Source organism: Sus scrofa, chromosome 14 (assembly GCF_054392235.1).
Source record: "Sus scrofa isolate SSC_HxYL_T2T_F1_AM1 chromosome 14, Sscrofa_HxYL_maternal_Yorkshire_Landrace_v2.0, whole genome shotgun sequence".
In the NCBI taxonomy this organism is placed as follows: Eukaryota; Metazoa; Chordata; class Mammalia; order Artiodactyla; family Suidae; genus Sus; species Sus scrofa.
Window position 1 is genome coordinate 49,426,300 of NC_139396.1, and position 16,778 is coordinate 49,443,077.

The 16,778-nt window shown below is 49.5% G+C and overlaps 1 protein-coding gene across 5 annotated transcripts in view; it reads left to right on the plus strand.

Moving 5' to 3' along the window:
* The window catches only part of DHX37 (DEAH-box helicase 37), a 978,033-nt gene that overhangs the window by 938,510 nt on the left and 22,745 nt on the right, over positions 1-16,778 (plus strand). Inside the window, exons 1-6 of one of the 5 annotated variants that reach the window (XM_021072288.2) lie at positions 3,296-3,450; positions 8,817-9,103; positions 9,966-10,078; positions 11,313-11,679; positions 15,220-15,368; positions 16,486-16,578. The exons of 1 other annotated variant lie outside the window; for it this stretch is intronic. In XM_021072288.2, the coding sequence (XP_020927947.1) occupies positions 9,062-9,103; positions 9,966-10,078; positions 11,313-11,679; positions 15,220-15,368; positions 16,486-16,578 (764 nt within the window). In that variant the 5' untranslated portion in view covers positions 3,296-3,450; positions 8,817-9,061. Of the gene's footprint in view, positions 1-3,295; positions 3,451-8,816; positions 9,104-9,965; positions 10,079-11,312; positions 11,680-15,219; positions 15,369-16,485; positions 16,579-16,778 lie in introns of those variants that run through there. 3 more of the 5 variants (XM_084996147.1, XM_021072286.2, XM_021072287.2) reach the window with 3 other exon arrangements.

Here is a 16,778-nt window from a genome sequence, read left to right on the forward strand (position 1 = left end):
AGGACAAATGACCCAGTTTCTTCAATAAGTAAATGACATAAAAAATGAAAGCAAGGGAGGTTTATTGGTTTTAAAAGACTTAAGAGCCTTAATAACCAAATAGAATGCAAGGGCCTTGTTTGCACACTAAATCAAGCACACTGTGTCTCACCATTTTTTGAGACAACCAGGAAAATAAAACTTAACTTTTGCCAAAGAGTGAAAATTTTTATCTTATTTTTGAACTCACATTTTTCTGCATTCCTGGTGAGGTTTTCATATATTGATTGACTCCATATTTTATCCTCTTTTTTTTTTGAACTATAGCAAGCTTGCGGAGAGGAAAAGGCACGAATCATAAGGTACCTCTCTATGAATTTAAACAACACACAGGTAGAGAAAAAGAACATTACCATCTTTGCAGAAAGTTTCCTTTTGTTCTGCCTTGTTCACTATGCTCCCTCCAAAATTTAGGGGATTCATTTTGCCTCTTTTGGAACTTTATATGTATTAAGGTATGATTTTTGTGATTGGTTTCTTATTCAACAGTTTATTTATTAGACCCCTGGTGTTGTGTATGTACCTTTTTCTTTTTTCTTTATCAAATGTTCTTTATATCTTCTGGAGATAACCCTTTGGTATATAATATATATATATTTTTTTGTTTTGTTTTTCTTTTTAAGGCTGCACCTGTGGCATATGGAAATACCCAGGCTAGGGGTTGAATAGGAACTGCAGCTGCTGGCCTACACCACAGCCACAGCCACAGCCACACCAGATCCAAGTCTCATCAGTGACCTACAGTGCAGGTTTGGGCAAACACTGGATCCTTAAGCCATTGAGGGAGGCAGGGATAGACCCTACATCCTCATAGATACTAGTCGTGTTCTTGACCCACTAAGCCACAGTGGGTACTCCCTGGCATATAATCTTTTAGAAGAAAATATGAGAATGTACCACTACCTACCCAATTATTTTAATATGAACACACTTTTTATTTACTTAAACATATTTATTCCTCCTAAGCAATAAAATCCTTGAAAACAGGTTTGGTAAGTTCATTACAACTTCTGCCTCTCCCAATCCTTTTTAATTGAAAGTATGTTCATATACTATCTACATCCTGTCATGTACCACCTGTGTGTTTGCTTGTTTTTGCTTTTTTTAGGGCTGCACCCATGGCATATGGAGTTTCCCAGGCTAGGGGGCGAATCTGAGCTACAGATGCTGAACTATGTCACAGCTCATGGCAACACCAGATCCTTAACCCACTGAGTGAGGCCAGGGATGGAACCTGCAACCTCATGTTTCCTAGTCAGATTAGTTTTCACTGAGCCACGATGGGAACTCCGGGGTTTGTTTTTGTTTTTCAAGGAAAGACAGGTGCTTATCCAAATTAATCACACTCTTCATTCATTTGTTCGTTCTTATATTCAACATTTATTATTTGTCACACCCCAGAAAGTTCCCAGGCCAGGAACTGCTGCAGTGACAACTCAGCAACTATTCATTGCTTACCTATTCTACAGCCAGATTTTTTTTCTTTTTTTCTTTTTAAGGCTGTACCTGTGGCATATGAAAGGTCTCAGACTAGGGGTCCAATTGGAGCTGCAGCTGCGGGCCTATGCCACAGCAATGCTGGATCCAAGCCACATATGCGACCTACACCAGAGTTTGTGGCAATGCGGGATCCTTAACCCATTGAGAAAGGCGGGGGATCAAACCTGCATCCTCACAGACACTAGGTTGGATTCTTAACCCACTGAGCCAAAATGGGAACTCCTGCAGCCAGATCTTGCTCTGGATTATTCAAGTGTTTTTCCTGAGGCAGTAACTTTAAATAACTTTTTTTTTTTTTTTTTTTTTTTTTTGTCTTTTTGCCATTTCTTGGGCTGCTCCTGCGGCATATGGCGGTTCCCAGGCTAGGGGTCTAATCGGAGCTGTAGCCCCGGCCTACACCAGAGCCACAGTAACGCGGGATCGTCAACCCACTGAGCAAGGCCAGGGATCGAACCCACAACCTCATGGTTCCTAGTCGGATTCGTTAACCACTGCGCCACGACAGGAACTCCCTAAATAACTTTTTAAAATAACTATCCTTGGAGTTTCCATCATAGCTCAGCAGTTAACGAATCTGACTAACATCCATGAGGATGCAGGTTCGATCCCTGGCCTTGCTCAGTGGGTTAAGGATCTGACATGGCTGTGAGCTGTAGTATAGGTTGCAGACATGGCTCAAATCTGGCGTGGCTGTGGCTGTGGTATAAGCCGGTAGCTATAGTTCGGATTTGACCCCTAGCCTGGGAACCTCCATATGCCATGGGTGCAGCCCTAAAAAGCAAAAATAAATAAATAAAATAAAAAATAACTTTATCCTTTCCAAAATTCTGAGATAACTCCTAGTGCCTTCATTTTTTTTGTGAGACGATTTAAATGTTTGCCCTTAACGGAAAAAAAGGAGACACAACATAACCATTCTTGTTCACAAGATAATTATAGGATTCTGAAAATACATTATTTCCAAGTGCACTACAGACAATGTGATGTGGTAATGAGAATTCAAAGTTATCTAATAGATACCTTCTTTTTTTAGTTATTCTGTCACTTAATATTTAGCGCCTTTTTACTATACAACTAATGTTTCCTTCAGAGTATCAGAAAATGCAGATAAGCAAAAAGAGAAGGAAGAAGATTGTATTAAGGGTTATTTTTTTTTATTTTTTGGTCTTTCTGTCTTTTTAGAGCCGCACCTGAGGCATATATGGAGGTTCCCAGGCTAGGGGTCCAATTGGACTTGTAGCAACCGGTCTACGCCACAGCAACGCCAGATCTGAGCTCTGTCTGCGACCTACACCACAGCTCCCGGCAACCCCGGATCCTCAGCCAACTGAGCAAGGCCAGGGATGGAACCCATGTCGTCATGGATGCCAGTCAGGTTTGCTAACTGCAGAGCCAGACGGGAACTCCAAGGGTTATATTTTTAAAGGTGATAAAACACTCCCATTCCCAAGTAGCTAAATTAATATTAGTACATGATTCAGATTTAGAGACTCACACTTCCCGGGGTCTAAGGGCCCCACAGAGGCCTCAGTTTAATCAGCCCAGGCTATTCTCCACTGAAGCCTCTGTGGCACCCTTAGGCCCTTGCCGCTCCTTTAACTTGGCCCCACCCTCCTCCGACCAGCCCCGCCTTTCAACGTGGCCCCGCCTCCAGCCCAACCCAGCAGGGACCCAGCTAGACCCAGATCTCGCGAGAGCGCAGCCCGGAAGTTTTCTGTTCTGAACCCTTGGAAGGGGCTCACGTGGGTTGGGCTTTGGAGTGAGCGGGTTTCGCAGCCGTCGGGAGCTGAGCAGGATCTGGCATCATGGGGAAGCTGCGCCGGAGGTATAACATCAAGGGGCGCCAGCAGGCGGCCCCTGGCCCTTCCAAAGGCCCTCCCGAGCCGCCCCCCGTGCGACTGGAACTGGAGGGTAAGTAGTCCCCAGATGGGGGCTGGGTTTCGGAGGCGGGACCAACCGGGGCCTCCCGGCCAGGGCTGGCCAGTGGCGGCCAAAGGGCTCCAGGACTATGCCCTGCCTCCGAGACTCGGACGCGGGGGGACCAGAGAGACGCACCCCACACCCCAACTCAGATGACCCAAGGGAAGAGAGGAATAACTGAATTTGGAACAATACCTGGAGCTTCTTTCCAGTGGGGTCCAACCCTAGGACTGCAACATGGGGAATTTGGGCAAGAAAATAAGGTATTTCCATCTATCTTGATGGTTTTGATTATAACCTCCCTACCAGCGATCCTTCAGTTTTTATTTTTCAAGCCATAGCTGTGTGCTTAGCTCCAGGGCTGCCTTACATTTCTGCTCAGACCCCTCGTTTTTATTAGAAACGATTATTGTGTTCTACGAAGGTAACAGAAGAGGAGATAAGGAAAAAAATCCCTGCCATGCAGAGTTTAGATGCGTCTGGGAGGAGACAAGAAGAGATAAACCCAAAGAATATAGAATGTTATGCAGATAAAATGCTAAAGAGGTGAAGCAGAAGAGATGTTTGGGGGAGATGTTTCATAGGTTGGATTGGGAAGGCCCCATTGAAAAAGCATGGAATCCTTGCTTAAGACCTGAAGGCAGCCAGAATAGCTGAGTGGAGATGAAATTTAAAAAGGGGGCAGGATCATGTAGGGCCTGGTGGGTCGTGCAAGGACTGTGACCATGGGAGGGTTTAGAGCAGAGGAGGAACATGATATGGGCCCGCTTTTTTTTTTTTTTTTTTTTTTGTCTTTTTGCTATTTCTTGGGCCGCTCCTGCGGCATATGGAGGTTCCCAGGCTAGGGGTCGAATTGGAGCTGTAGCCACTGACCTACGCCAGAGCCACAGCAACGCGGGATCCGAGCCGCGTCTGCAACCTACATCACAGCTCACGGCAACGCCGGATCCTTAACCCACTGAGCAAGGGCAGGGACCGAACCCGCAACCTCATGGTTCCTAGTCGGATTCGTTAACCACTGCGCCACGATGGGAACTCCTGGGCCCGTTTTTTAACAGCATCACTTTGGCTGCTGTGTTGACGAAAAGCAGTAGAGAGCAAAGAATAAGGGCAACTAGTTAGGAAGCTGCTGAGTTCATTCACTAGGGTGGGAGTTGATGCTTGGACCAGGGAGGCAGCAGTAAGAGATGGTTGGATGCAGGATGTATTTGGAAGATAGAGCTGATAGGAGTTGCTGGCTGACTGTGCACAAGAACAAAGGAGATGTCAGAAACGACCCCCAGGTGTCCGATCCAGTGGCTGGAGAAGATAGGGCTGGGCAGCTTGCTGGAAGACGTACAGGTTAGTTTTGCATATGAGTAGTTGGTGGGGGGTGCTATTAGATATCCAAGTAGAAGGGTAGACAGGCAGCTGCTGATTTGCATGCTTTGAGGGAGGCAAGTCCAGGGGAGGTAGCAGTTTGGAATCATCTGTGTATAAAGTCTAAAGACTGGATTGCCTTACTCGTGCAATGAGTTCAGCCTATGAGGTGGGGGCAGAGCACTGGGAAGGTGTGGGACCGTGAAGAGGATCCACAGTCTGTGTCAAATGTTGCTGTGGGGTCCAGGAGGGAGAGGAGGACCACTGGATGTAACACGGGGGAGGCCATCGGATGACATTAATGGGGCTTTCCGGGGAAAGTTGGGGGGAACTGTCTTGCAGGCCCCTGAAACTGAGCACATACCAAATTTGGACTCATCCAGCTGCTTATATAGGGTTCCTGAGGTCCAGGCTGAAGTTAGGGAGGAGTGAGTCTAGATTCTAGAGACAAGGGAAGGGGAGCTGGTGCTGCCAAGGGAGAAGCCTGCTTCCCTCCACCCATTCATCAGCCTTCTCTTCCCCATGCTCCCTGGACCTGGAAGGCAGTCAGGTTACAGAAGAGATGGTCAGGGTGGGAATGTGGAGTCTGAATCCCCTCCTCCGTGGAAGTTGCAGGGATTGGCTGAGAGTTGAAGCAAATCACCTGGCATCTGTATGCCTCCATCTTCTCAGCTGTCAAATGGGTCCAACAGTACCAGCTGTCCTCCCTGCCCTCATAGTTGGTGTTTTGGGAGAATATGTTTGTGACTGAAACGAGAGTGCTTTGAAAAGGAAAGACAGGCCTTGGAGATGGGGTGTGTCCTGTAATGGGCGTCATCCATTGTAAATGGCTTTAATGGCTCAGGACTTGAGCTGGCCCCTCTAGGAGGGCAGAAGTCCCCTGGGCTAACAGTTGGGTTAAAGCAGAGGGGCCTGAGGTCTCTTAGACCCAATGATTTGGGGGAAGTTGTTTCTCACCCCAGAATCAGAGATTTCTGTTTATTCCCACCTTTCTCAGGGGTCAGAGGATCTTATAAGAACATAAAGCAGGTTGCCTTCTTCAGAGAGCTTTTCCCAGAGTTCCTGTTGTGGCTCAGCAGGTTAAGAACCTGACTGGTATCCATGAGGACGTAGGTTCCATCCCTGGCCTTGCTCAGTGGGTTAAAGAGCCGGTGTTGTCATGAGCTGTGGGTTGGATTACAGAGGTGGCTCGGATCCCTTGTGGCTGTGGCTGTGGCTAGGCTGGCAGCTGTAGCTCTGATTTGACCCCTAGCCTGGGAACTTCCATATGCTGAAAGTGCTGTCCCAGAAAGAAAAGAAAAGAAAAAAAAAAAGAACTTTTCCCCAACCACTGATCCAGTATCATCACCTTCATTTTTATTTTTAGCACCCCCCCCCTTTTGTTCCCTATAACACAGTGGTTCTCAAAGTTTTTACCATAGGGACGCTTTTACGTTCTCTCTTTTTTTAAAGGCCACACCAGCGGCATATGGAGGTTCCCAGGCTAGGGGTCCAATTGGAGCTGTAGCTACCGGCCTATGCCATAGTCACAACAACACCAGATCCGAGCCACATCTGTGACCTACACCACAGCTCACCGCAGCACTGGATCCTTGACCCACTGAGTGAGGCCAGGAATCGAACGTGTGTCCTCATGGATGCTAGTCAGATTTGTTTCCACTGAGCCAGGACAGGAATTCCTACTTTTACATTCTTAAAAATTGAGGAGTTCCCACTGTGGTGCAATGGAATCCACAGCATCTCTCTCTTTTTTTTTCTTTTTTAAGTACTGCAACTGCAGCATGTGTGGAGGTTCCCAGGCTAGGGGTCTAATTGGAGCTGTAGCTGCTGGCCTATACGCCACAGTCACAGCAACGCCAGATCTTTAACCCACTGAGTGAGGCTAGGGATCGAATCCGCAATCTCATGGTTCCTAGTCAGATTTGTTTCTGCTGCACCACGATGGGAATTCCTTTTTTTTTTTTTTTTTTTAAGGAATCCATGGCATCTCTGCAACACTGGGGCGCAGGTTCGACCCCTGGCCCTGCACAGTGGGTTAAAGGATCTGGTGTGGAGTTCCTGTCGTAGTGCAGCAGAAACCAATCTGACTAGGAACCATGAGGTTTTGGGTTCGATACCTGGCCTTGCTCAGTGGATTGAGGATCCGGCATTGTTGTGGCTGTGGTGTGGGCCAGCAACTACAGCTCTGATTTGACTCCCAGACTGGGAATCTCCATATACAGTGGGTGCGGCCCTAAAAGGACAGAAAAGACAAAAAAAAAAAAAAAAAAAAAAAGGGGATCTGGTGTTATCACATCCCTGGCCCAGAAACTCCATATGCTTTGGGGTAGCCAAAAGAGGGGAAAAAATTTTTTTTGTGAACCATCCAGAGTTCCATGGTAGCTTAGTGATTAAGGATTTGGCAATGTCACTGCTGTGGTACTGGTTCAGTCATTGGTTCAGGAATTTCTCTGTGTTTCAGGTGCAAAAAATACAAAACCAAAAATTTGAAGACCCCAAAGTGCTTCTGTTAGTGTGGTTTATATATATGAGCACACGTTCTTTTAGTGGTCAAGTAGAATCGTGTCACACGATTTGGAGCCTTTGGAAAATGCTGCATACGATCTTTTTTATTTTTGGTCTTTTTAGGGCAGTACTCCAGGGTAGGGGCTGGATTGGAGCTGCAGCTGCCAGGCTACACCATAGCCACAGCAACGCAGGATCCTAGCCACATCTGTGATCTACAGCACAGCTCACAGCAACACTGGATCCTTGATCCACTGACCAGGGATTGAACCTGCCACCTCATGGATACTAGTCGAGTTTGTTACTGCTGAGCCACAACGGGAACTCCCTCTTCTACTTTTAATTCTGTTTGAGAACTACAGAAAGCATAGCTTGAATAGCTTAAAAATGTCTCATTCTTAGTGAAAAGCACACAACTTTTCCCACACTCGGTAATATCATAAAGACATACAAAGCCTGAGCTTTTTAATAAAAGACAGACACTGCCCCTACGAGGACTCTAGCATTGGGTGTCAGGCAGAAGTAGGTGCTTCCCCAGGCCCCTCTTCCCCAAGGTACAGCAGTAGTTTTGAGCTAAAGATTAATCAGAGAGCTGAAATTTTGGAGTTTCTGCTGTGGTGCAGTGGATTAAATAGAGTCTGACTACAGCAGCTCCGGTCACTGCGAAGGTGTGGGTTCGATCCCCAGCCTGGTGCAATGGGGTAAAGGGTCTGGTGTTGCTGCAGCTATGGCTCAGATTCAGCCCTGGCCTGAATACTTGCATATGCCGTGGATGTGGCCATAAAAAGAGAGTGCTGGGAGTTCCCATCATAGCACAGCAGAAACAAATCCGACTAGTAACCATGAGGTTGTGCATTCAATCCCTGGCCTTGCTCAGTGGGTTACAGATCCAGCGTTGCCATGAGCTGTGGTGTAGGTTAGTGCAGATGCGGCTTGCATCCTGAGTTGCTGGGTGGTGGCGTAGGCCAGGGGCTGTAGCTCTGATTTGACCCCTAACCTGGGAGCCTCCGTATGCTGAGGGTGTGGCCCTAAAAACAAAAAAAGAGAAAGAGTTGGATTTTTGTGTTGATCATATACTTTTTGTTCTTCCTGTTTTTTTTTTTTTTTTTTTTTTTTTGGCAGCAGTGTGCAGCAGCTTGATGTGGAACCTCAGTTCTCAGACTAGGGATTGTACCCAGGCCACAGTGGTAGAAGCTCTGGGTCCTAACCACTAGACCACCAGGGAACTCCCTCATTTGTATACTTAGAAACTCTGACATTTAAAAATAGATATGACACAAATCAGCATTTAGCCCACTGTATACCCTTATGGTTAAAATAGTTCCACCCTCACAGACTGGCTGAAAGCAGGACCCCACTATGAGGGAGGCACTCCTATAGCTCAGTTTCTCCTTTGCCGGGCCCTATCCCTCTCACTGAAACACAAGGATGGAGGTGCTGGTTGGACAGGTGGGGTGAAGGTATGATGGGCCTGCATCCCCATTCCTCTGCAGGAGAGGAGGCCCCCCCACCAGAGGAAAACGACATCGGCCCAGAACCTTGAGGAGGCTCCTGGGCATCTGTGCTCCCTGGACTCTGGGGCCATGGGTCAGGCGAGCGTGTCTTTTCAGATAAGGGCACTTTGAAAGGAGTTGATGCCAGCAATGCACTTGTCCTGCCGGGAAAGAAGAAGAAGAAGAGTAAAGCCCCTCCCCTGTCCAAGAAGGAGAAGAAGCCCCTGACCAAGAAAGAACGCAAGATGCTGCAGAGAATCTTAGACCAGAAGGAGAAAAAGAGCCAGGTACTTGCTTGCTGTCTGCACATAGCCCTGCACACCGGGGAGCAGTGGGGGTCTGTGTCCCTGGACATGATCTCTGAGGTAGGATGGTCAGAACTTTCTGGAATGAGGGACAAGTTCTGTGTCAGCAACATCCAGCACAGTGGTCACCAGCCACCTGTTGCTCTTGAGGTTCTTAACTGGGACAGTTTGTCCCATTTGGCCATGTCCAGACACACTGGGGGATGCTGCTGGCATCTTGTGGGCTTAACAACCAGGGATGCTGTTAAACAGGTTGCAGTGCACAGAACAGTAAAAAACTCTCCAGCCCCAAATGGCGCTAGTGTAGAGACTGAGAAACCCTGAACCAGAGGCTTCAGGAGAGCCCCTCTTGTTAGTCTTTCTGACAAGGTGGCTGCTAGAGTGCCGTGTCCACCAGGGGATACACAGGCTTTCCGTTAGCAGTTCTGACGCTCTGTCCCTGGAGCCCTTCCAGGATTTGCTTTCCTGTGAGTACGTCCGGTTTAAATCCTGTGAGTACCTTTTCCTGCTGTTCTCTACCTTGCTTTTTCTTTCATTGATTATGAAATGTATATATGGATGCACATCTAAAATGTCTGTGTGTAATTTCAACAATAATGAAATAGGACTTCCTTTTGTGGCACAGGGGGTTAAGGATCTAGCATTGCAGCAGCTGTGGCATAGGTCACAGCTGCGGCTCAGATTCGATCTCTGGCCCAAGAACATCCATATGCCGCAGGTATGACCAGAAAAAAAAAAAAAAAACTGTAGAGGTTAGCAATGCTTGAGTTTGATTTAGTCTCATCTCCCTCCTGAAGAGAGAGTCGTGATGCTGAATGTGTAACACACTCATTTCCTTCTCCAGCGAGCAGAGATGCTACAGAAATTGAGTGAGGTCCAGGTTTCAGAAGCGGAGATGAGGCTCTTTTACACCACGTCCAAGCTGGGCACCGGGGACCGCATGTACTGCACCAAAGAGTGAGTTGGCTGGCTGTGCCCTAAGTCCTGTCCCGTCGCCGGGCTCCTGAGGGGCACACAGGTCATGGGGTCTTCTGGAGTTATGGGAAAATGTGTTTGCAGTGACCTACCTACTAAAATGCTTCTCGCGGGCAGAGACCTCAGGTGCTGCTAAATATCCTACAAGGCACAGGGTAGCAGAGTTCTCTACCCCAGGGATGCCGGTATTTCCTGCAATGCCCAGTCCTTCATTACAGGTCCTTCCAGCTTTTGTACAGACAGGCTAGAAATTGCCGTCAGGTGATCAAGGATTTGATTTAGCCCATCAGCGCTTTTTGTTTGTTTTGTGGGTTTTTTTTAGCCACACCGATGGGATGCAGAAGTTGCGCAGTTATTGTGCACTTGACAACTGCTCATTGCATGCACATTGCATCTCAGGCTCTCCTCTGTGCCTTAGGAATAGAGCAGTGCACAAAAATGAAATCCTTTCCCTTAAGAAGCTTACATTCTAAGGAGTTCCTGTCATGGCTTGTTGGCTAACGAACCCTACTAGTATCCATGAGGACGTGGGTTTGATCCCTGGCCTTGCTCAGTGGGTTAAGGATCTGGTGTTGCCATGAGCTGTGGTGTAGGTGGCAGAGGTAGCTCGGATCCTGTGTTGCTATGGCTGTGGTGTAAGTCAGCAGCTACAGCTCCAATTCAGCCCTTAGCGTGGGAACTTCCATGTGCCAAGGGTGCGGCCCTAAAAAGACAAAAGAAAAAAAGAAGCAGCTTACATTCTAGGAGCTCCCCCTGCAGCGCAATGGGATGGGCAGCATCTTGAGAGGGCTGGGACTCGGGTTCGATCCCAGCCTGGCACAGTAAGTTAAGGATCTGACGTTGCTGCAGTTGTGGCTTAGGTGGAGGATATGTGGCTCAGATCCCTGGCTTGGGAACTCCATAAGCTCTGGAAGTTTGGGGGAAGATGCCTCCTTTCTCACAGTGGGGAGATAAACAGTGGTCAAATGAATACATGTATATCTGGTGCTGGTAAGCACCGAAGAGAAAAGAAGCAGGGAGGAGAGGACAGAGGGAGGTAGGAGAGGTGTTTGAGAGGGAAAGTCTTCCTGTGAGGCTTGTGTGAAGTGAAGGAGAAGTTACCTGCAGGGAGCATGAACAGCAGGTGCAAAGGCCCTGAGGCAGGCAGGGGCATGGCCTTTGAGTCCTGGCCTCTGATGAGCCTTCAGCCACCCAGAGCTAGAGTCTTACTTCCCAGCTTTCTCGGCAGGAAGCCCGACGAGCTAGCAGCCCAGGGTCAGAAGATCAGCAGCCTCAGCGGGGCCTGCCGGAAGCGCCGACACCAGGATTCTGAAGAGGAGGCTGAAGAGGAGGAAGGTGAATCCTCAGCAGAGTCCGAACTAGAGGAGGCCCCAGTGGCCAAGCGAGTGGAAGCCACTGAGGGCATGGCCCCAGCACATCTGCCACCAACCTTGTCGGGGGCTGGGGGCCAGAGCCCAGTGCCCAGCAATCCAGCCGGAACCCCAGCTGCTCCATCTGCTCCTCCTGTGACAGCCTCTGCCCTGGCCAGGCCGCCAGCGAAGCCTGCCATCTTCATCCCTGTGAACCGCTCCCCCGAAATGCAGGTTAGCCACCCAGATATTGAGATATGAGTTAGGGTGCCAGGTGAGGGGCTGAGGGTGTGGCCAGAGGACATCCCAAGATCCGGATAGTCTGCTTCACCCTCTGTGCCTCAGTTTCTCGTCTGGAAAAGGGCAATAGCTGTTCCCATCTCGTGAGGCTGTCATAGAGCTGATAAGCAAGTGCCCTGCCCATGGTCAGGGCTGTTGAAGTGGACATCAACTGCCTTTATCGCCCAGTCACTGTCATCTTCAGCCTCTGACTGCAGGTCCTGGTCCAGCATCCGCTCATTAGGAAAGAGCTGGGGCTGTGGGCTCTGTTGACCTGGAATGCCCTGCTGCTACCCCCACCTTCCAGCTCATTCCTGGACCTCCTTTTTGTCGTCTCTAGACTGGGGGTACCTTGTCTATGTGGGGGAGGGGGGAGTCCACCCCTCTGCACCTCAGTTTCCTTCTCTGGTCAAATGAGGGTCTTATTGGGTCATCATGACAACGAGACTCAGGGACTTGAAGCCTGTGGCCCATGGAAGGCACTCGGGAAACCTGGCAGCCGCTGGTGCCACAGGGCCTGGCCCGTCGTGGGTGCTGGTTCCACCCATCCACATGTTTCCACCCAGCGTGTGCTGTGGGCCGGCACAGAAGGTGGCACAATCTGAGGCCTTCAGTCCATCAGGGGAGCCCAAGATGGACCATACCCCGTCACAGCTGGGGACAGGAGCCGTGGAGGGGAGATCGGGTACCATGAGAGCATAGCACGGAGGTGCCTGGGCTCATCAGGGAAGGCGACCAGGGCCAGAGCTAAGGGACCAGCTGGGCCATCCCTCATTGAGAAGTGTATGAGCCAAGGCCCCAAGGGAGCTGGCGCTTGGGTCTTAGAGCAGGTGTTTCAGACCACAGGTTGAATTCTGGAAACAGGGTGGGATGTGACCCGCTCTTTTGTTTATATGTTTCTGTGTTTAGTTTAGTTTTGTTTTTTCTTTTTTTTTGGCTGCACACCCATGTCACATGGAAGGTCTCGGGCTCGGGGTTAAATCGGTTCTTAACCCACTGAGCCATATGGGAACTCCTTTTTATTTATTTATTTCATTTTCAGGGCTGCACCCTCAGCATATGGAAGTTCCCAGACGAGGGGTCAAATCAGAGCTACAGCTGCCAGCCTACACTACAGCCATAGCAACGTGGGATCTGAGCCGAATCTGTGACCTATGCCATAGCTCACGGCAACGTGGGATCTTTTTTTTTTTTTTTTTTTTTTTTGTCTTTTGTCTTTTTTGTTGTTGTTGTTGTTGTTGCTATTTCTTGGGCCGCTCCTGCGGCATATGGAGGTTCCCAGGCTAGGGGTTGAATCGGAGCTGTAGCCACCGGCCTACGCCAGAGCCACAGCAATGCGGGATCCGAGCCGCGTCTGCAACCTACACCACAGCTAACGGCAACGCCGGATTGTTAACCCACTGAGCACGGGCAGGGACCGAACCCGCAACCTCATGGTTCCTAGTCAGATTCGTTAACCACTGCGCCACAACGGGAACTCCTTTTTTTTTTTTTTTTTCAACGTGGGATCCTTAACCCACTGAGTGAGGCCAGGGATTGAACCCATATCCTCATGAATGTGGGTATGTTATCTCTGAGTCATGACAGGAACTCCTTTTTAAAAAATGTTCTTTTAATGAGAATGGAATAAAAAATATTAGTGTAGTGTTCCAAGTAAGAATATATAGTTTAGGAGTTCCCGTTGTGGCTCAGTGGAAAGGAATCTGACTAGTATTTTGAGGATGCAGGTTCCATCCCTGGCCTTGCTCAGTGGGTTAAGCATCCGACATTGCCATGAACTGTGGTGTAGGTCGCATACGTGGCTCAGATCCTGCGTTACTGTGGTTGTGACATTGGCCAGTGTCTACAGCTCTGATTTGGACCCTAGCCTGGGAACCTTCTTATGCCACAGGAATGGCCCTAAAAAAGACAAAAAAAAAAAGAGTAGTTTAGCAAAATTCAGTTTCTGTTATAGGAGCATTTGTGGTCTTATATATAAAGAATGAGGGTGCACTGAGGGGTCTAACACAGCTATGGGGTGCCACTGGCTTCAGGCCAAAAAGGTTTCTTTGTAGATGATGTCAGAGCCCAGGGCTGTCTGCTGCTGGGCCGAGGTGTGGGATTCCGCTCCCCACAGTCATTCAGGGACCCTGGGCTCTGCCATCCAGTGTCCCTGTTTCCCCTGGGCTTCATTCCCTGCTTTTCTCTGTGGTTTTTCCACGTGCATATTCCCAAGCTAATTATTTCTTAGGTTTGTCCATTTTTGTAACTGGCTTCACATCATGTATATTTTCTTGTACTTTGCTTTTTTGTCAGTCAGCATTATGTTCCTGAGATTTATTTATCCGTGTAGATGTGTGTCGCCGAGGTCCATTGGGTTCTTCACTGCTATAGATTATTCCATGGCGTGAATATAGCACAGTTTAAGTTATCCCACTCTGGCTGGGCACTTGGGTTCTTTTAGCTTTTTGCTGTCATCTTCACTGCTGATTTAAACTTTCTTGCCCCTCATAGGCGGAGGTACAGAAATGGGGTGGTGGCAGCAGTGTTTGCAAACTGGAGGTCAGAGCCATTATTGAGTCATGAGATAGCCAGCACTTTTTTTTTTTCCTTTAAACCAGTAGAATGGAAGGAGTTTCCTCTTGGCCTAATGGTTAAGGATCCAGTGTTGTCACTGCTGTGGCGCAGGATTGATGCCTGGTCCAGAAACTTCCACACACCATGGGTAGGATCAAAAACAAGAAGCAGTCAAAATAACCAGAGAATGGAGTAAAAGTAGAAGAGAACAGACTTTTAAAAACTAGCATGCTGGTGTGCTTTGCACATAGTAAGGGCAGGCAGGGGTTCAGTATGTAATCCTTGAGTGCGTGTGTGCGCGTGTGAGTACCTGGGAGAGGAATTGCCACATCTCACATCCTTTTTATTTTATTTATCTATTTATTTTTTATGGCTATACCTGCAGCATATGAAAGTTCCTGGGTCAGGGACTGAATCTGAGCCCCAGCTGTGACCTGTGCCACAGCTGTGGCAACACTGGATCCTTGAACCCACTGTGCCAGGCGAGGATTGAACATGTGCCTTTGCAGCAACCTGAGCTGCTGCAGTTGGATTCATAACCCACTGCTCTATGGTGGGAACTCCGTCACATCCTTGATTTTGATAAAACTAGCACCCGGCTTTTGCCAAAGTGCTTTTACCATAAATGAGCCTCCACCAGCAGAGGCTGAGAGTGCCTGTAACCCAGAGGAGCTTTTCTGCACCAGGCTGTCATGGGGACGCTAGGTCTGAAGCTCTGAAGGACCAGCCTATATCTCTGGCCCCCTCCCCAGCCGTCAAGGCTTCATTCCTTTATTCAGCTTCTGTTCTCCCTTGGCTGTCCCCTGTATAAAGGAACCACATCACCCTCCGTAGTCTTGCTTTGAGCAGAGTCCCCTCATCCCCTCAGCTCTGCCCTTCTGCAGGGGACGACCCCCACCCCCCCAATTCCATGAGTGCTGACTTTCTCTCTCCTGCCAGGAAGAACGGCTGAAGCTCCCAATTCTCGCTGAAGAACAGGTCATCATGGAGGCGGTGGCCGAGCACCCCATCGTCATCGTGTGTGGCGAGACCGGCAGTGGGAAGACCACCCAGGTGCCCCAGTTTCTCTACGAAGCAGGCTACAGCAGGTAGGGGCTGGCCACAGGGTCTCCTGCAGGTCCCTCAGGTGACAGTGACACATGGTCCCCCAAAGTTGTTGGGAGCCAGGGCTCCTGGGGATCTAATTCAGGCTCTGCCCTTTATATGCTGGGTGATTTGGGGCAAGCTGCTTAACCTCTCTGGGCCTCAGTTTCCTCAGCTGTGAGGTGTGGTCATCTTTACTCCATAGGGGGTTGTTATGTAGAAGAAATGACGGGATTCATGTAAAACGCTTAGGTCAGTCTCTGGGGGGAGGGTGGCATGTCACCTCCCGTTGGTCCTTTCAACCCGTGTGTATCAGGGTCCCCAAGACCACCTTAGGTTCAGCAGTTTGCAAGGAAGACTCACAGGACCCCGCATGTGGTTGTGCTGACGGCTGCGATGTGTACAGTGGTGGGATGCAAAACAGTCAGCAAAGAGACAAGTCTCATGGGGTGACGTCTGGGGGAACCAGGCACACAGGGGAGTCACGCAGAACATACTTACTACCCCAGCACTGAGTTGTGACAACACCTATGAGTGTCTTCTACCAGGACATCCAGTGGAGACTTGGCTCCTCGAGTGTTTACTGAGGGCTGGTCACACAGGCACCCCCTGCCTGGCACCTACCAAACCCTAGGCTCCCCAGAGGGAATCAAGTGTCAGCATAAACTGTGTCATTGGTACAAACCATCCAGGCACAGGGAGCCCCTCTCATCCTTCAGGGAGTTGTGGGGAAGCCCTCTTGAAATCCGGGTCCCAGATACCAGCCGGGGGCCATGCTGTAAGTGGGTCTTTTAGGGAGAGCAGCTTTGGGCCTGCTGTGCCAGTTCTTTCCCCTCCAGACCCTGCTGCCTGTCCCCTTGGTATGTGCTGGGTCAGAGGAGCACGCGCTCAGCCGCCGAATTGTAGGCCCAGGTTCACCCAGGTTCCCATTAGCGGCTGCCTGGTTTCCTCTGCAGCATGCCTATTGGAGTGTCTCCCAGGTACTCCCCGTGGGCTGTCCCTTGTGCTGTTGTTAGGTGACACTGCGGTGCCTTGGCTGGTACTTGTGTCCCGGCTCCGCTGATGGGGCCACCTCTGTGACTTCGGGACAGACAGGTGATATCTCATATTCTCCTCCCCCAGTGACAACAGCATCATTGGCGTCACGGAGCCCCGCCGAGTGGCCGCCGTGGCCATGTCCCAGCGAGTGGCCAAGGAGATGAATCTGTCGCCACGGTGAGGGAGGGTTGGGGTGGTCCTCTGGCCCTGCCAAAGCTGAGTGGGGATGAGGGTCCTCGTTCCCCCAAGGGCGCAAGGTGGGACCACCGCGTCTGCGTCTAAGCACAGGGCTGTCCCTGGACAAGAGGGCTGCTGACAGGCTGACAGCAGGACCCTCTAGGCCAGGGTCACAGAACAGGGACAGACCAGCCAGCCCC